This window comes from Pecten maximus, chromosome 1 (assembly GCF_902652985.1).
Source record: "Pecten maximus chromosome 1, xPecMax1.1, whole genome shotgun sequence".
Classification (NCBI taxonomy): domain Eukaryota; kingdom Metazoa; phylum Mollusca; class Bivalvia; order Pectinida; family Pectinidae; genus Pecten; species Pecten maximus.
Genome location: NC_047015.1, coordinates 19,883,464 through 19,904,101, shown reverse-complemented (window position 1 = coordinate 19,904,101; position 20,638 = coordinate 19,883,464). Strand labels below are relative to the sequence as shown.

General features: G+C 39.1%; 2 protein-coding genes across 2 annotated transcripts; one reads left to right on the top strand and one right to left on the bottom strand.

Moving 5' to 3' along the window:
* The first annotated feature begins 2,211 nt into the window (after positions 1–2,211).
* Positions 2,212–3,927, top strand: LOC117327229 (protein ALP1-like). The gene is made up of 2 exons (XM_033884116.1): positions 2,212–2,399; positions 2,839–3,927. Exons 1-2 carry the CDS (start codon positions 2,296–2,298, stop codon positions 3,866–3,868), a joined length of 1,134 nt encoding a protein of 377 aa, XP_033740007.1. The 5' UTR covers positions 2,212–2,295; the 3' UTR covers positions 3,869–3,927.
* A 33-nt stretch (positions 3,928–3,960) lies between these two features.
* On the bottom strand, positions 3,961–7,349 carry LOC117327234. The gene is made up of 6 exons (XM_033884130.1): positions 7,204–7,349; positions 6,717–6,823; positions 6,426–6,485; positions 5,763–6,173; positions 5,354–5,432; positions 3,961–4,621 (listed from the first exon to the last, which is right to left on the bottom strand). Exons 1-6 carry the CDS (start codon positions 7,215–7,217, stop codon positions 4,546–4,548), a joined length of 747 nt encoding a protein of 248 aa, XP_033740021.1. The 5' UTR covers positions 7,218–7,349; the 3' UTR covers positions 3,961–4,545.
* Between the last annotated feature and the right edge of the window lie 13,289 nt (positions 7,350–20,638).

Below are 20,638 nucleotides of genomic sequence, written 5' to 3'. Positions count from 1 at the left end.
TGTTGTTGATGTGCTCGATGTTTATTAATGTAGTCACAAACACGGTTCCTATTTAGAGGAAGTGTCTTTCTCTGATTTGCCCTCTGTTCAAATTGCGTTTGTCGTTGACGAAGGTTTACATCGCGGATGTCGTTGATGAAGGTTTACATCGCGATTGTCGTTGACGAAGGTTTACATCGCGATTGTCGTTGACGAAGGTGTACATCGCGATTGTCGTTGACGAAGGTTTACATCGCGGATGTCGTTGATGAAGGTTTACATCGCGATTGTCGTTGACGAAGGTTTACATCGCGATTGTCGTTGACGAAGGTTTACATCGCGATTGTCGTTGACGAAGGTTTACATCGCGATTGTCGTTGACGAAGGTGTACATCGCGATTGTCGTTGACGAAGGTTTACATCGCGATTGTCGTTGACGAAGGTGTACATCGCGATTGTCGTTGACGAAGGTGTACATCGCGATTGTCGTTGACGAAGGTGTACATCGCGATTGTCGTTGACGAAGGTGTACATCGCGATTGTCGTTGACGAAGGTTTACATCGTATTTTTTGTTAATTGATGAAAGTTTACATCGCGGATGTCGTTGATGAAGGTTTCCATCGTGGATGTCATTGACGAAGGTTTACATTGCGAGGACGTTGGTGAAGGTTTACATCATAGATTTCAGCAGTAGGATGTTTGCATGTAAACTATCAAATGGCAATGGGAGGCCACTTTCATTTACCTATATTCAAATATTCATTGAAAATTTCTAATCACACATGTAACCTGATGCCAATGCACATTACACATGAACTGGATGTAAGATTACCGGTACACTGGATGTTAGATTACCGGTACACTGGATGTTAGATTACCGGTACAATGGATGTTAGATTACCGGTACACTGGATGGTAGGTTACCGGTACACTGGATGTTAGATTACCGATACCCTAGATGTCAGATTACCGGTACACTGGATGTTAGATTACCGGTACACTGGATGTTAGATTACCGGTACACTGGATGTTAGATTACCGGTACACTGGATGGTAGATTACCGGTACACTGGATGTTAGATTACCGGTACACTGGATGTTAGATTATCGGTATACTGGGTGTTAGATTACCGGTACACCGGATGTTAGATTACCGGTACACTGGATGGTAGATTACCGGTACACTGGATGTTAGATTACCGGTACACTGGATGTTAGATTACCGATACACTGGATGTCAGATTACCGGTACACCGGATGTTAGATTATCGGTATACTGGGTGTTAGATTACCGGTACACTGGATGTTAGATTATCGGTACACTGGGTGTTAGATTACCGGTCACTGTATGTTAGATTACCGGTACACTGGATGTTAGATTATCGGTATACTGGGTGTAAGATTACCGGTACTGGATGTTAGATTACCGATACACTGGATGTCAGATTACCGGTACACTGGATGTCAGATTACCGCTACACTTAGGGGATAGTAAGTTGTTTTTCGTGGCTATACTGGCGATTAGAACATGAAATTTGGTTTGAACTCGAGACCTATCGGTCTCGAGTTCAAACCAAAAACAACGTACTATCCCCATTAATCTAACACGTTTACTATCGCATATATACTATTTAGAAACATTGTTTTACAGCGCTACAAGTACGCTGTTAAGTACTCTGTGACCTCCGTTAGTGACGTGTCATACTGTGGCGGATTGACCAATCAAAGAGAAGCTATCAAAGTCGGTCAATTGGCCACGCCCATACTGGCGAAAGCTCGGTCTGTATGTTAACGAAGCGGGGTATTTGGATTGTTGTGAAAGTCCTGTTTCCGAAGATTTAAAGACATATTTGGATTTACGCAGTATGTATAACGACATGTGCATTTTAACAAAGTCAGAGTTGATGTGTTTCTACAGGCTCAACCGTTATGTGAAGTTGTGTGCACTTGTTCCATTTCATTTCGGATTTTCCTTGACCTTAGATGCTTTCACACGGACGAAATGAACGTTTCAATCAATAAATGATGGTAAGAATGATGTTAACGATTTTTGTTAAATTTATTTAGTTAATTCATTCTATTCGATTTCTTCACTTTCGATTCCAATATCACGGGTCATCAATCATAAATGGTGCAGAGTGTTGAATTTCGCTACGAGTCGAACTTGACGCCATATTGTTTTGATTAGAAACGGGGCGTGGCTTAACACGATAGATCATGGGCGAGTTTGATTTGCCTATACCGGCGTGCGCCGGTCACGTGAACGGCTACGGAAACCGGCTAAAGCAAATCAAACAGTCTTCTAGCCGGCCAAAATGGCTGTCATTGCTTGTGTCGCCTTCGCTCATATATTAGATATTCTATTTGACGACGAAAACGACGATATGGTGCACGTGGAAATGTTGGGGATGCATTCAATGTGAGAATTTTCGGTTACTATGCCTCTTGAAATAACAATTTTAACTAGAAGTCAGAAAATGTATATTTTTATGTTACTAATGGAAATTCTTATTCCCGTGCTACTTCAGCTAGCTAAAGGTCTCTGACTATTTTTTGGTTATGACGGCGTCTGTCATAAGTTTATCTCGGTGTTATCCTCTAAAATTGTTAGGAGTAAGTCCCACGCTTAACGTCCTTGTGTAATACGCATGTACAAGCGCAAACATCGGCAAAAGTATTCGTCAATTGCATTGCAGTGTCCAAACGGTGTGCATAGTGTACAAAATAACTTTTACGCTTATCTTTTTCAAGTCATAATTACTTTCTATTGAGTATATTAAGCAATAGGTGGTCTTGATGCTTTCATTACAGTGAGGTACAATATGTACGCCAATTTGATGAATGTCATTTCTTTTCAGATTGCGTGAAGACCGCACTAGGTGCCGCAACTATTTTGAGGAAGTTATTCCAAATTACCTTCCTGATGAGTTTCGATTATTTTTCAAAGTTTGCCGTGGTACCATAGAACTTATTTGTCAGTCTATTGCCAATTACCCTGAACTTTCACCTAGATGTGTACCAGGAGGAAGAGAGCCCATCCCATTAGGGAAAAAAGTGTTGATAACAATCAGGTACTTATCATCTCAAGAAACGATTCATGAACTTAGTGATCGCTTTGGTGTCACACCGTTTAGTGTACTTCATTGCATAAGAAATGTGATTTCTTCAATAAACAATACAATGCTCAATAGATTTGTCAAATGGCCTGAAAATAGAGAACTTCCCGAGATATCACAGCGATTCAATGACCTGGGACAACACGAGTTCCCATCAGTTGTTGGGGCAATAGATGGATGCCATGTTCAGATAGAAGCACCTTATGTTATTAATCCAAAATCATACTTCAACAGAAAAAAAAATCACTCTGTAATTCTGCAAGAAGTATGCACTTACGATATGAGATTCATAGATATCAACGTCGGCTGGCCAGGACGGGTTCATGACGCTAAAGTGCTACGTAACTCTCGGCTTTGGGAATCTGGGTTTCATAAATGTGAAAATGGTAGATACCATTTGCTTGGAGATGCTGCATACCCACTTAAAGAGTGGCTTCTAACACCATATCGTGACAACGGCCATCTGACCAGACAACAGTTGAGCTTTAATATGCGTCTTTCATCTAAGAGGCAGGTCATAGAGAGAGCCTTTGCTCAGTTAAAAGGACGATTTAGAAGATTGAAATATGTGAATATTAAATCGGTGGAGGAAATATGCAAGGCTGTCTTATGTGCGTGTATTCTGCACAATGTGTGTATCATTGAAGCTGATAGCCTAGAAGACATGTTGTTAGAAGAAAACCAAGTTCCTGAGAACTATCCTGGAATGGCTGTGCTTCAAAATGACGCACAAGGGCAGCTTAAAAGATTGAACATCACACAAAGGATCTGACTAATGAAAATACTTGGTGATAGAGACATTCTTGTAGAATAAACCAGTGATACAGTAAACACTATTGTGATTAAAAACATTAATTGCACATGCCTGTTTCACATTTAATTTGCTCAGAACATTCAAAATAAAACAAATAAAAAAAGTAATAATTAACAAAAGTAAAATAAAAACCGGTTCTTTCCTGATTATCACTCAAACTCCTATATACATAAGAAAATCTAACAAATCAAATATGACAATCTTGACATACATGTATCTAAAACCTAAATCTTTTCTGTCTTGGTCTAAATGACGCAGTGTCCCACAAGTATATTAGTATTTGGTCTCTAATGAAAATGAAACATATCCTTTATCATATTTTAATCATGTTGTCTAGACAAAACCATTACAGAGTGTAGCACGTATCACAAATAATATAAACAATAAATTTAACCAACACGTATCACAAATAATATAAACAATAAATTTAACCAGACTGTTTGGTGATAAAATGAAGCAGTCATGACTAAAAACAAATATTTAAAATCAACAGTTTTATGAATTTTCCACGGAACAGTTTTTCTCTCTTATCACTCTAATGATTTTTGGCCGCCAATTCCCTTAATACATCAACCATGGACTTGGCAATTTCCATCTTTTCTTGATGTCGTCGCTCATTCTCATCTTCCTTATTTTTAAGGACATCGGAGAAATATTCTTTCATGATTTCCACGGACCTCCTGGGGCGCTTGCTGGGAGCTTCCAGGTCTCCTGCAAAAGGATTTTGGTTTAATTTACAATTTGCCATTGTAGAATAATGCATTGATAAAAAAAACATAATGAAATCATCAGAAGAATTATCACATTTGAGGAATAATAATAATAAAAGAAAAGTAATTATGTAGGGCAATTCTTACCTAAAAATCAAAATGTAAGCTACTATCAATTCCAATTATATCATATTTTTCTTAATCTATTTAAAAGTTTTATTCTAAATATATTGAATACTGTTTGATTTACAAAGTAATATATTTGTCCGCAATAGCATCTTCCAAATTCTTTTCTTTGATGTGTGCAATAATGAATTGTGTAAAGTACACCATTTACCATTAACAGCCATTCTTGCACCCAGAGTGGAACTTAAATTTAATGAGTTTCCCCTTCTTTACAACAAAATATCTTGGGTTGGTTTCATACAGAAGCCAGTATGCTCGTTTAAGAAATGGATACATGTTGCTCTTGATAAAATGGCCCTGTTCCCTTTTTGCTATTAGCTGAATCATTCCCTCATTGTTACATTCTCTACTGTGAAGACACCAGTGATGTCCCCTTAACCATTGTGAAGCTACAAGCAATAAAATTAATCATGGTTGGTATACATGGTAAATCCTTCACCTGTTACAACACAATTTAAAGAATAAACAATGCAGTCAAAGGAGAAGTACATACAAAACAACTTAAGACATCAAAGTCCATCTTCATTATCTATTTATATCACTTTACCTGATTGAACAGAGGTAGCCTTTTTGGCGTTTACAGGCACTTGACAACTGGCCGGGTACTTCTGAGCTGGATTGACTACCTGATCAAAACATACCAAAATGTAACATGCTACAACATTTAGTTTTAAAATGTGACATGCGACAATTTTTTTTTATCCCAACACAATATCAACAAAACTTGCACAAAAGTTTAATGCATATCTGCTGCAGACATTAAATACAAAAAAAAAAAAAAAAAAAAAAAATCATTTATATTTAGATTTTCTTTTTTATATTAACAGTTGGTATTTCTAATGTCATTATTACAAACACATACAAACTTTTTTTTTCTTCAAACATTCTCTGCCCACCTTCTGTGGTCAAAATTACATCCTATTTAAAAGACTGAGTAAAAAAAGAATTTTTTTTACCAGAATCAACAACAAACACTGGATTTACATCTGGCATGGAACTGAACACCTCATCCATACTTTGGTCCACTTCGTTGTAATCTGGAGCTCCCTCCCCTGACTTATCCTGCTTTTTCTGGTAACGATGGTGTCGCTCCTTCAAGCTCTTTATTTTCAGTCTACACTGTTCCGCAGAGAAGTCATACTCATGTTTGGCCATTGTTTTGGCTATCGTAGCCCATCTGTTCTTTACAGGCCGGTTTAGTTCTTCCTGTTGCTTGAATAATTTCAAGAGTAATTTTTCAGACGCTTCACCCCAAGATGTCGGAGCTGTGGGAATACCCGGAATAGGTATTTGATTATTGACAGGGGCTGGATCTGGGAGGTCATCTGAGTCTGACATAGTCATACCTGTGTCAGTTGGGCTGCAGTCTGTAAAAATGACATTAATCAGTTGAAATATATTATCATAAAAAAACTTACCATATTCTTACTTTATTTTTTTTTTTAAATAAAAATACTTTTTTGGCATTTGGTATATTCCATTAAAAATGTTTCATGGATGCTATGCACATTTTAACCCCATTCAGGTGTTTTTTCGTGTTGCAGACAAGTGAAGGAAATAGGGCAATACTGCCTACACCAACTTTCAATGTTTACTGGAGGTTTGACATAGATATTTACCCTTTTCACTGGTTCTCATTTTCCTGATGATCTCAACAACAAAGTCCAGAGTTCCTTGATCTAGAGCAGAATATTTAATGAATAATTTGTAATTTTCCAATGCAAATTTAATAATGTATTAATCTTTTTTTATCTAATAAAGGTATGTACGTTAATTTATAAAAGCATCAATATTACGTGTAGGTCTAATATGTTTACGGAAAGGGCTGTTACTAGTAGTAAGAACTGAATAGTCATTGACAATGTAGTGTTTAGAAAGATATAAAGGTATTAACTACTGCATGTACTTACCACGGTTCTTCAGACCAATCAGCGTCTTTTCGTCGACCATTATAGTGGTGTCGCTGCCCTCATATGTTATGGTGATCTCTGTCATGTGTTTACCACTTGTCTTTGGTCTGATATTAGATTAAAAGGAAAACATAAATGGGCCTGCACACCGTCAGAAATGCACTCATATGTTGTTTCAGCTACAATACAGTTACAGCACAAGGATATGTCTAGTCTTTATATAAAGGTATTTCTGGTTATTTTTTAAACATATGACTAAACATGCCCCTGTGCCCCGAATAAAAGCAAATAAATGCCCGTGCTTACAGTGACCATGTGACGTAACGTTTGATCGAGATCGACAGCCGCACAATCTATCTTTTGACAATCTCACTTCTATCAAATGACAACAAAAACATTTCTAACGTATTGTGACTAATATCGTACTTAAAAAGTGATACATTATTCCATAATTTCTGGAGTAGCTTATTATTCTGTTCACACAAACCTTTCCGTCGCCATCTTGATAGCCGGGTAGCCGCTCTTTCTTGACCGGCGCGAGTTTGCGAAAACGGCTGCTCGCCGGATTTGCGTGCGCAGATCCGGCGTCAAATCAAACGACGAGCTAGTCTGAAACCGGCTACCGGCGTACGCCGGTTTGAGCAAATCAAACTCGGCCCATGGTTCTATCGCAGATTAGAAGTCGGTCCGCGACCAATCAAAACACGCGTTGCAAACGAATCGTGTTAGAATGAATGTTAGATTACCGGTTGACTGGGTGGTAGGTTACCGGTACTGGATGTCAGATTACCGGTTGACTGGGTGGTAGGTTACCGGTACTGGATGTCAGATTACCGATACACTGGATGGTAGATTACAGGTACACTGGATGTTAGATTACCGGTACACTTGGTGTTAGATTACCGGTACCCTGGATGATAGATGACCGGTACACTGGATGTAAGATTACCGGTACACTGGGTGGTCGGTTACCGGTACACAGGATGTTAGATTACCGGTACACTGGATGATAAATGACCAGTACACTGGGTGTTAGATTACCGGTACACTTGATGATAAATGACCGGTACACTGGATGTTAGATTACCGGTACACTGGATGATAAATGACCGGTACACTGGGTGTTAGATTTCCAGTACACTGGATGTTAGATGACCGGTACTCTTGGTGTTAGATTACCGGTACACTGGAAGTTAGATTACCGGTACACAGGATGTTAGATTACCGGTACACTGGATGTTAGATTACCGGTACACTGGATGGTAGGTTACCGGTACACTGGATGTTAGATTACCGGTACACTGGATGATAAATGACCGGTACACTGGGTGTTAGATTTCTAGTACACTGGATGTTAGATGACCGGTACTCTTGGTGTTAGATTACCGGTACACTGGATGTTAGATTACCGGTACACTGGGTGTTAGGTTACCGGTACACTGGATGTTAGGTTACCGGTACACTGGATGTTAGATTACCGGTACACTGGGTGTTAGATTACCGGTACACTGGATGGTAGGTTACCGGTACACTGGATGTTAGATTACCGGTACATTGAAGGTTAGATGACTTGTACACTGGATGTCAGATTACCGGTATACTGGATGGTAGGTTACCGGTACACTGGATGTTAGATTACCGGTACACTGGATGATAAATGACCGGTACACTGGGTGTTAGATTTCCAGTACACTGGATGTTAGATGACCGGTACTCTTGGTGTTAGATTACCGGTACACTGGATGTTAGATTACCGGTACACTGGATGTTAGGTTACCGGTACACTGTATGTTAGATTACCAGTACACTGGATGTTAGATTACCGGTACACTGGATGTTAGGTTACCGGTACACTGGATGTTAGATTACCGGTACACTGGGTGTTAGATTACCGGTACACTGGATGGTAGGTTACCGGTACACTGGATGTTAGATTACCGGTACATTGAATGTTAGATGACTTGTACACTGGATGTCAGATTACTGGTACACTGGATGTCAGATTACTGGTACACTGAATGTAAGATTACCGGTACTGGATGTAAAATTACCGGTACTGGATGGTAGGTTACCGGTACTGGATGTCAGATTACCGGTACACTGAATGCAAGATTACCGGTACAATGGATGTTAGATGACCGGTACACTGAATGTTAGATTACCGGTACACTAGCTGTTAGATAACCGGTACACTGAATGTATGATTACCGGTACACTGTATGTTAGATTACCGGTACACTGGATGTTAGATTACCGGTACACTGTATGTTAGATTACCGGTACACTGGATGTTAGATTACCGGTACACTGGATATTAGATTACCGGTACACTGGATATTAGATTACCGGTACACAGGATGTCAGATTACCGGTACATGCACTGTATGTTAGATTACCGGTACACTGGATGGTAGGTTACCGGTACTGGATGTCAGATTGCCGGTACAGTGGATGTCAGATTACCGGTACACTGGATGTCAGATTACCGGTAAACTGGATGGTAGGTTACCGGTAAACTGGATGGTAGGTTACCGGTACACGGGATGTTAGATGACCGGTACACTGGATGTCAGATTACCGGTACACTGGATGTTAGATGACCGGTACTCTTGGTGTTAGATTACCGGTACACTGGATGTTAGATTATCGGTACACTGGATGTTAGGTTACCGGTACACTGTATGTTAGATTACCAGTACACTGGATGTTAGATTACCGGTACACTGGATGTTAGGTTACCGGTACACTGGATGTTAGATTACCGGTACACTGGGTGTTAGATTACCGGTACACTGGATGGTAGGTTACCGGTACACTGGATGTTAGATTACTGGTACACTGGATGTCAGATTACTGGTACATTGAATGTAAGATTACCGGTACTGGATGTAAAATTACCGGTACTGGATGGTAGGTTACCGGTACTGGATGTCAGATTACCGGTACACTGAATGCAAGATTACCGGTACAATGGATGATAGATGACCGGTACACTGAATGTTAGATTACCGGTACACTAGCTGTTAGATAACCGGTACACTGAATGTATGATTACCGGTACACTGTATGTTAGATTACCGGTACACTGGATGTTAGATTACCGGTACACTGGATGTCAGATTACCGGTACACTGGATGGTAGGTTACCGGTAAACTGGATGGTAGGTTACCGGTAAACTGGATGGTAGGTTACCGGTACACCAGATGTTAGATGACCGGTACACTGGATGTCAGATTACCGGTACACTGGATGTCAAATTACCGGTAAACTGGATGTTAGATTACCGGTACTGGATGTCAGATTACCGGTACACTGGATGTCAGATTACCGGTACACTGGATGTTAGATTACCGGTAAACTGGATGTCAGATTACCGGTACACTAGCTGTTAGATTACCGTTACACTGAATGTAAGATTACCGGTACACTGGATGTCAGATTACCGGTACACTGGATGTTAGATTACCGGTACTGGATGTCAGATTACCGGTACACTTGGTGTTAGATTACCGGTACACTGGATGTCAGATTACCGGTACACTGGATGTCAGATTACCGGTACACTGGATGTCAGATTACCGGTACACTGGATGCTAGATTACCGGTACTGGATGTCAGATTACCGGTACACTGGATGGTAGAATACCGGTACTGGATGTCAGATTACCGGTACACTGGATGTCAGATTACCGGTACACTGGATGTTAGATTACCGGTACACTGGATGTTAGATTACCGGTACACTGGATGGTAGGTTACCGGTACACTGGATGTTAGATTACCGGTACACTGGATGATAAATGACCGGTACACTGGGTGTTAGATTTCTAGTACACTGGATGTTAGATGACCGGTACTCTTGGTGTTAGATTACCGGTACACTGGATGTTAGATTACCGGTACACTGGGTGTTAGATTACCGGTACACTGGATGGTAGGTTACCGGTAAACTGGATGTTAGATTACCGGTACATTGAAGGTTAGATGACTTGTACACTGGATGTCAGATTACCGGTACACTGGATGGTAGGTTACCGGTACACTGGATGTTAGATTACCGGTACACTGGATGATAAATGACCGGTACACTGGGTGTTAGATTTCCAGTACACTGGATGTTAGATGACCGGTACTCTTGGTGTTAGATTACCGGTACACTGGATGTTAGATTACCGGTACACTGGATGTTAGGTTACCGGTACACTGTATGTTAGATTACCAGTACACTGGATGTTAGATTACCGGTACACTGGATGTTAGGTTACCGGTACACTGGATGTTAGATTACCGGTACACTGGATGGTAGGTTACCGGTACACTGGATGTCAGATTACCGGTACACTGAATGCAAGATTACCGGTACAATGGATGTTAGATGACCGGTACACTGAATGTTAGATTACCGGTACACTAGCTGTTAGATAACCGGTACACTGAATGTATGATTACCGGTACACTGTATGTTAGATTACCGGTACACTGGATGTTAGATTACCGGTACACTGGATGTCAGATTACCGGTACACTGGATGTCAAATTACCGGTAAACTGGATGTTAGATTACCGGTACTGGATGTCAGATTACCGGTACACTGGATGTCAGATTACCGGTACACTGGATGTTAGATTACCGGTAAACTGGATGTCAGATTACCGGTACACTAGCTGTTAGATTACCGTTACACTGAATGTAAGATTACCGGTACACTGGATGTAAGATTACCGGTACACTGGATGTTAGATTACCGGTACTGGATGTCAGATTACCGGTACACTGGATGGTAGGTTACCGGTACTGGATGTCAGATTACCGGTACACTGGATGTCAGATTACCGGTACACTGGATGTCAGATTACCGGTACACTGGATGTCAGATTACCGGTACACTGGATGCTAGATTACCGGTACTAGATGTCAGATTACCGGTACACTGGATGGTAGAATACCGGTACTGGATGTCAGATTACCGGTACACTGGATGTCAGATTACCGGTACACTGGATGTTAGATTACCGGTACACTGGATGTTAGATTACCGGTACACTGGATGGTAGGTTACCGGTACACTGGATGTTAGATTACCGGTACACTGGATGATAAATGACCGGTACACTGGATGTTAGGTTTCTAGTACACTGGATGTTAGATGACCGGTACTCTTGGTGTTAGATTACCGGTACACTGGATGTTAGATTACCGGTACACTGGGTGTTAGATTACCGGTACACTGGATGGTAGGTTACCGGTACACTGGATGTTAGATTACCGGTACATTGAAGGTTAGATGACTTGTACACTGGATGTCAGATTACCGGTACACTGGATGGTAGGTTACCGGTACACTGGATGTTAGATTACCGGTACACTGGATGATAAATGACCGGTACACTGGGTGTTAGATTTCCAGTACACTGGATGTTAGATGACCGGTACTCTTGGTGTTAGATTACCGGTACACTGGATGTTAGATTACCGGTACACTGGATGTTAGGTTACCGGTACACTGTATGTTAGATTACCAGTACACTGGATGTTAGATTACCGGTACACTGGATGTTAGGTTACCGGTACACTGGATGTTAGATTACCGGTACACTGGGTGTTAGATTACCGGTACACTGGATGGTAGGTTACCGGTACACTGGATGTTAGATTACCGGTACATTGAATGTTAGATGACTTGTACACTGGATGTCAGATTACTGGTACACTGGATGTCAGATTACTGGTACACTGAATGTAAGATTACCGGTACTGGATGTAAAATTACCGGTACTGGATGGTAGGTTACCGGTACTGGATGTCAGATTACCGGTACACTGAATGCAAGATTACCGGTACAATGGATGTTAGATGACCGGTACACTGAATGTTAGATTACCGGTACACTAGCTGTTAGATAACCGGTACACTGAATGTATGATTACCGGTACACTGTATGTTAGATTACCGGTACACTGGATGTTAGATTACCGGTACACTGTATGTTAGATTACCGGTACACTGGATGTTAGATTACCGGTACACTGGATATTAGATTACCGGTACACTGGATATTAGATTACCGGTACACAGGATGTCAGATTACCGGTACATGCACTGTATGTTAGATTACCGGTACACTGGATGGTAGGTTACCGGTACTGGATGTCAGATTACCGGTACACTTGATGTCAAATTACCGGTAAACTGGATGGTAGGTTACCGGTAAACTGGATGGTAGGTTACCGGTACACGGGATGTTAGATGACCGGTACACTGGATGTCAGATTACCGGTACACTGGATGTCAAATTACCGGTACAATGGATGTTAGATTACCGGTAAACTGGATGTCAGATTACCGGTACACTAGCTGTTAGATCACCGTTACACTGAATGTAAGATTACCGGTACACTGGATGTCAGATTACCGGTACACTGGATGTTAGATTACCGGTACTGGATGTCAGATTACCGGTACACTGGATGGTAGGTTACCGGTACTGGATGTCAGATTACCGGTACACTGGATGTCAGATTACCGGTACACTGGATGTCAGATTACCGGTACACTGGATGTTAGATTACCGGTACACTGTATGGTAGGTTACCGGTACTGGATGTCAGATTACCGGTACACTTGATGTCAAATTACCGGTAAACTGGATGATAGGTTACCGGTAAACTGGATGGTAGGTTACCGGTACACGGGATGTTAGATGACCGGTACACTGGATGTCAGATTACCGGTACACTGGATGTCAAATTACCGGTACAATGGATGTTAGATTACCGGTAAACTGGATGTTAGATTACCGGTACTGGATGTCAGATTACCGGTACACTGGATGTTAGATTACCGGTAAACTGGATGTCAGATTACCGGTACACTAGCTGTTAGATTACCGTTACACTGAATGTAAGATTACCGGTACACTGGATGTCAGATTACCGGTACACTGGATGTTAGATTACCGGTACTGGATGTCAGATTACCGGTACACTGGATGGTAGGTTACCGGTACTGGATGTCAGATTACCGGTACACTGGATGTCAGATTACCGGTACACTGGATGTTAGATTACCGGTACTGGATGTTAGATTACCGGTACAGTGGATGTCAGATTACCGGTACACTGGATGAAAACCCACTGTCCTCTGTTATTACCTGACAAAATGGTAATAAGTTTTTAATTTTCTGACATACTGATAATATCAGTTGATCGAGATACATTTCTACAACAGATATGTAATAAATTACAAATGTTTCACTATTAGTATATGTTATTCATTAGTATTAGTTCCAAGTCATGCTCACAGTCTAAACTTAGTAAATGTTTTATAGATGTAGCTCCAGTTTAAATGTCTTATTATTGAACTGTATCAGCAAATGAAATTGTTTTGGGGGGAATGAATAATTAACTAATTTCTTAATTGTACTAATGTATAGTCTCCAAACCATTTGTGTGAAATTCTTGCAGCATCATTTATGAAGGTATGTATATACCAGTAATACATGTTTCCACTCAACTGCTCTACAGATGATGAAGAGGAGTTTGAAGTTATTCGGACATAGTTTTTAGTAGATGTAATGTCTTACTAATTACGTTACAGGTCAAAACATTATAACCATTGTATTAAATTATTTTGAGGTTTTAGTACATTTGAACCTGAACGGATATCAAATGCATTTATTTAAACAAACTAGATGATACTTTATTCTAGCTTTTTATTTGTTTGTTTTTGCTTAACATCCAGAGTCATTTAAGGGGGTTGGAGCTAGTGAGGCTAAAAAATTCCTGACATTCAATTTTTCTGAAATTTTGGTTATTTGCTCAGGAGATAATTATGTATCACTGCCTAAATGAAGAAAAACTTTGTGTGGTTGAAATTTTTTTTAGACCCCCCTTTAGACCCCCTATAATTATACACCTCTGATCCTCTTTGTGGACAAAACCCAAATGCACCTAATGCATTTAAAATGGCAACAAGTTCAATGTTTTTACTTTTGAATATAAAATAAATGCTTCTGTATCTTGATTAACCTCTAGTGAATGTATATATCACATTTTATTATGTATTGGATGCTTATTATAAAAATAATAGCATGTGAAGCCGCAGATTTCGTTATTATGATTCTATTTTATATGGTCATTTTTATGATTAGTTTCTTATTTCAAAAAATTTTGTAAAATAATTGTGTCATTTAATTTTCTCAAAAAACTAACAGGATATGTCATCAATATTACTGCATAGCCATGATTTTTTACGGAAACTTTCTATGGTCAGTTTTTGAAATATGTGACATTTTCTTACCCCACCCCCCTAAATACTTCACTCCAATTTTGGTACATCTCTCTATTCTATGACGTCATATACTGGAAACATCAGTACACAGGGATTATTTTGGTTTATCAAATTGATGGGCCATTAAATTTAGCTGATTTTCAAGAAAACTAATATCATGTGTGGGTCATTACATAAGAAAATTTAAAGATTTTTCCTAATCATGTGGGCCATTCAGTAAATTTGATGGCCAATGGCCCCATATGGCCCCCTCCAAAATGAACCCCGAGTACATAATTTAAATGTTTCGGTATATATTACTAAATGCACACATTACCAAAATATAGGGTGCAGTTGTTGCGGCAGTAGCGGATCACTTTGCATACAATCACTGCACACGATTTTACGTGTTGTTTTTTTGACAGGTATTGTATATCTCCAGAAAGCAAATTTAATTACCTTTCTTGTGATACCAAAAGATCTGAATAGAATTGAACATACGAAATGAAACAAGCAAAACAAGACCTACCGAATTGTCGGCTAAAGCGGATCAGTACGTCTATAACGGATCACGTCCCCTTGCGGGCCCCTGGTGACGAGTCAAGTTTGCTGGGATGTCTCAAAACGCAAATTTCGGATGCCAATAGACCCCGTCTAATATTAAATCGAAGCTTTTGTTCTGAATATACTAAACAGTAGGTGCATAACAACTCAAAAAGATGGCTCTTTACAACTAACAACTTTAACGTCATTTCCCAGGACGATTTAGCGTTATTCAACTTTATGTCGACGACGTCACCGATGTTAACGTTAGATATATTTTATGGGGAATACCATTTTATAACTAGTAGATCTCTCTTTACGATATCGGTAATGAGTATTCCATCTCACCAGGTCAAAATTGTAAGCAGGAAACACTGATTGTATCTTTTATCCAAATTAAATACATGGAAATTGAGTGTCATCCGTGGAAAAAATACCGAGCCATACATGACGGATAGTCTAGTCGTTAGACTGTTCTATTATCAATTTTCTTACGTTTTCCTTTTTAGCTCTGCGAATGAAAACAAAGTGATATAATAATTACAAATCGGCATAGAGTTTCTTTCACATTTTAGAATAGAAATTAAAATTTAGTTCACGTGAAACTAAGAATTTTATAGGCCGGTTTTTTTTTATACTCGAACATGTTTATGGTTTAAAATAACCTGAAACATGTTTAAGCTATTAAACATATACATGTTCAAGGGTTTTAAAAAAACGCATTGGTTGAACAAAATGGTGTTAAAACAACAACTTAACTAGCTACAATATTTGCATATATAAATTTCTGTAGCTAATATCAAGAGATATTGCATGTTTAAGATTTTTTTTAAATTAGCAATGAAATCATTAAGTAAGAATATTTTAAAGAGCATTTAGTGACTTCACATTTCGGCAACATGCTTATATTTATCTATTTTTGGAAAATTAAGTAACGGAAAAGTATGTAAAAAATATCAGGTGAATGAGCTAACAATTGTCTAGTCTACTAGTGTATGGAATTTCAAGAAAATACATTTAAAAACGAAGTCATAAAAATTCATTGAAAATTTTTCAAAATGCACGAAATATAAAGTAAAAATATGACGTGACCGAATACTTTTGGCACATTACTGTAACTTGAACATATACTGTCTGAAAAATGAGATGTACAAAGAGAACAACAGCATTTTTCAGAAATGTTTTAATATAATGGAATCATGCCGAACTGATACTCCATATCAACTTCATTTCAATGCTATGTTACTGTCATCGTTGCAAACAAACCCTTGAGAACATGAAGGTCCTATCAGACCAAAGGGTTATTATGAAGAAATCAACAATCTTTAGTCTTTGTCCGACTTTCAGTCTCACTTTCGTTTAGAGAAATCAACATTTGAAAGTCTCCTCCCTCGCCTGTCAGCTCTACAGCTTGCAGCAGCACTTGCTCCATCATCTTGAATCGATCTCAAACATGCTTTTAATTCGCGTTTGAGGAACTCTTTAACCATTTAACCGAGTGGTTAAAACCAAGCAATAAAAAACGCTTAACCATAAAAGTGTTTTAAACCTTAAACATGTTTGAGTATAAAAAAACAGCCCTTATATATTTTCATTCCAGTTTGAATTCTATACCTTTAATTTTTTTTATTGCTGTTAATTTTCATCAGAGACAGCATTGTTATATAGGCCTCTCTTTTCAATAAACTACTACAGTATCTTTAAAATAAAAAATTAATAAAGAGCAAAACATGTTAAATTGAAATATCCACCGAATAAATTTGTATAATGTATTGTTTACGACACTAGTGAGAGTAATAATTTATAAACTAAACTTAGGCATTGTAGATATTTTCATTTATTCTTTAATACAGAGCTGCATACACTCTCCTGTCATCTCTGGAAAAAAAATGTTGCAAAACTTGTATGTATTATTATACCAGAGACATATATATAGTATATAGGTCTCTGATTATACCATGTTTAAATGTTATGGACTTTGGCACATGTTTTATTGATTAGTCCATTTAACCTAGTCAGTTTCATTTGGATTTTTAGCGAACAGGGGTATCTAACGTTTAAAAAACCGAATTATAATAGTTTTTCTTCGTTTAAACTTTAAAAGTTTAACACGACTCCCTAAACAATTTTGAGACGACCCCTGGATCAGCTGCGTCACAGCTCTACGTCACCTCAGACTGACTTGGTTCAGTGTGACAGTGACAGCTAATGGGGCATGGCGATTGATGGTACTTTATTAGTTTTGGTCTACATAGAGTGTAGTGTAATTAGCTTGGATGAACACCACTTGGAATTTCTTATTCAGTATGCAATATTGGACCGCTAACACAGTAATCGGCGAGTGATCACATTGCAAATGACTGTATCCGTGGGAGCGTCTGCTCTGTCAGCAGAACGACATGATGAAGCTGATACAATACGTACCTATACCAAGTTATGCATCTGATTTTGTGCAAGTGAATGAATAATTAATTCAACGACCATTTGGGATTGTAATTGACAGACTGGACGATTCAAGGAAGGCTACGGTAGACTCTTCTCATTCGAAAGTGGTCTATAGCTATGTTTACAAGCTATTTTTAGTGTCAACACATGGCATCAGCTAGGGGCGACATGGGGGGAAATTAGTACACAGTAAAATTATTACTTGATCAATTGTACTGCTCCTCTTCTTAAGTTGTTTATCTGATAATGGTGACCATTCGAAATTCGAAATAGCGAATGCACGTATACGAGTAGTATGCGAATACGTACGTATACGCGTGCGCAAATAAAACAGTGATCCGCTATAGCCGATAAATTACACTTTAAGCAATGCATGATTACGGTTGTAAAAACAATCCAAGATTACGAAATAATGAATTGTTATCAAATAAAACACCATAAGTCATCATTCAATTGCATTTTTATGTGTTTGACAGTGTGTTGTATCTTAGAAACCATTTCCCAATCGAGACTGTCCGGCCATATCTTGTTTAGCGGATTGAGGAATTAACAAATTCTTGAATTCTGTACGTAATTTGCTCCTGTATATCAAGTTTTTGTTGTAGACACTAAAACATGATTTATTAACAAATTTGTACAACAAACACCCTCCTGGGAGTCGTACTTTTTTCATAAACAGCTTTAGTTTTTGGAGTGATCCGCGACTGCCGTAACAACTGTATTGGGTGTTATGAAAAAAAGCCAACAACATCATTCAAATATAATTCAGTTATTTAATGAATAAACTTAAAATAGCATCAATAATTGAGATTACTTTAAAATGCGCCCCCCTTTTAGATCTTCGGGAAGTCTTACCCCCATGGCCAACAGCAAACAGACCTCTATCCTTCCGGGAAGAATCCATGTTGTCGTCTGCGTCTGATAGCTGCATCATCCGGATGACAGCTGTATGTTATTGTCTACGTTATAAATACGCTTGACATCGAAGCGAATTTAAGCGTTTAGATGACCCCACAAAAGAAATAATCTAGAGGAGTTCCGAATGTAAAGAGTTATCGTTCCTGATTCTCGGATACTAGCTACAACGTCCTTAAGGACGTGTCAGGTTTTGGAGGTGGAGGAAAGCCTGAGTACCCGGAGAAAATCCACCGGCCTACGGTCAGTACCTGGCAACTGCCCCACGTAGGTTTCGAACTCGCAACCCAGAGGTGGAGGGCTGGTGATAAAGTGTCGGGACACCTTAACCACTCGGCCACCGCGGCCTCCAGCATGCTACTTCCACTATGTTCAAAGAGAATGCCAAGAATGCAAAGCTGATATATCTGATGGATATTTACCGATAAGTGGTGTCCTTTTACCATGAAATTGGATCTGGTGACACCTGTTCATTATTTGGACTGATAATATAACTTACTTGAATTTGTTATTTTACCAATTTCTATTGAGACTGCAGTGCTTCCCGAATTAAAAAAAAAATAATACCCGAATTTGGTAAATTGTATTTAAAAGAAAACATTACAACTGAAATGTGGATACAGACAGATAAGGATCATACTGTACGGACATACAGAGAAGAAAGAATCTGGTTGTTTTATTTGTGTATGGGCTCCATCACAGTAGTTCTGAGGTCTGTCTTTGATGTAGATCAAAGGTCACAATGTGGGTTAGAGTGACCTACTTTTGGTACGCGACACACAGCCTCATTTAGGTGAAACCATGTCTCAAGTATGAAGTGTGGAAAAGTGTAGGAGATAAGAGTCCGGACAAGATGTGTGGAAGGACATAACGCAAAACTATAGAATGAACGGTAATAAATGTTAAATCCGTATCAGTCATACGACAAATGTTCAGTTAACTAGAAGTCATTCGTCTTCTGTGATATGGACTAAGATTTGTATGTCTTCATTGGTGAAGCAACACACGCTCGAAAGCTGTTTCAATAAAATCGACTCTTGTATTATAATGGAGTTCAAGGGTCAACATAATTTCTTTGTGAAGCTTCATCCAAGAAACCTACCGCTCAAATATAACGATTCGAACTGTTTGGTTGTTTAGAAAGTTTTAATAAGCTTGACATCTATATGATTGAATACAAGAGGCCCATGAGCCTTAACAGTCACACGAGGTTATATATATTTTGGCAGAATTCGAGGTTAATGCTTCAGGCCGCCCAAGGGCCAATATCAGTCTGTTGGCCTCTTGCTTAGAGAGATTTTGTTTAAAAAATCACATTTGACCATTGAATGAAGGTAAAGGTCATCCATTTGAACAATCTTCCCAGCCCGCCACATGGCCAATATCAAGTCTCTTGGTTAGCGAGAAATCGTTTAAAGACTTAAGCATATTTGACCCCTGTGACATAGAATGAAGGTCAAGGTCATTCATTGGAACAATTTTGATAGCCCTCAACCCTAGCGTACTATATGCCCAATATTAGGTCTCTTGCTCAATGAGAAGTCGTTGAAAGTTTTAGCATATTTGACCACTGTGACTTTGGATGGAAGTCGAGATAATTCATTTGAATAATCTTGATACCCCTTCACCCAAGCATGCTATAAGCTATCAATTCTCTAGGCCTCTTGATTAGTGAGAGGTTGTTTAAAATATTTAGCATATTTGACCACTGTGACCTTCATTGAAGGTAAAGGTAATTCATGTGCAACA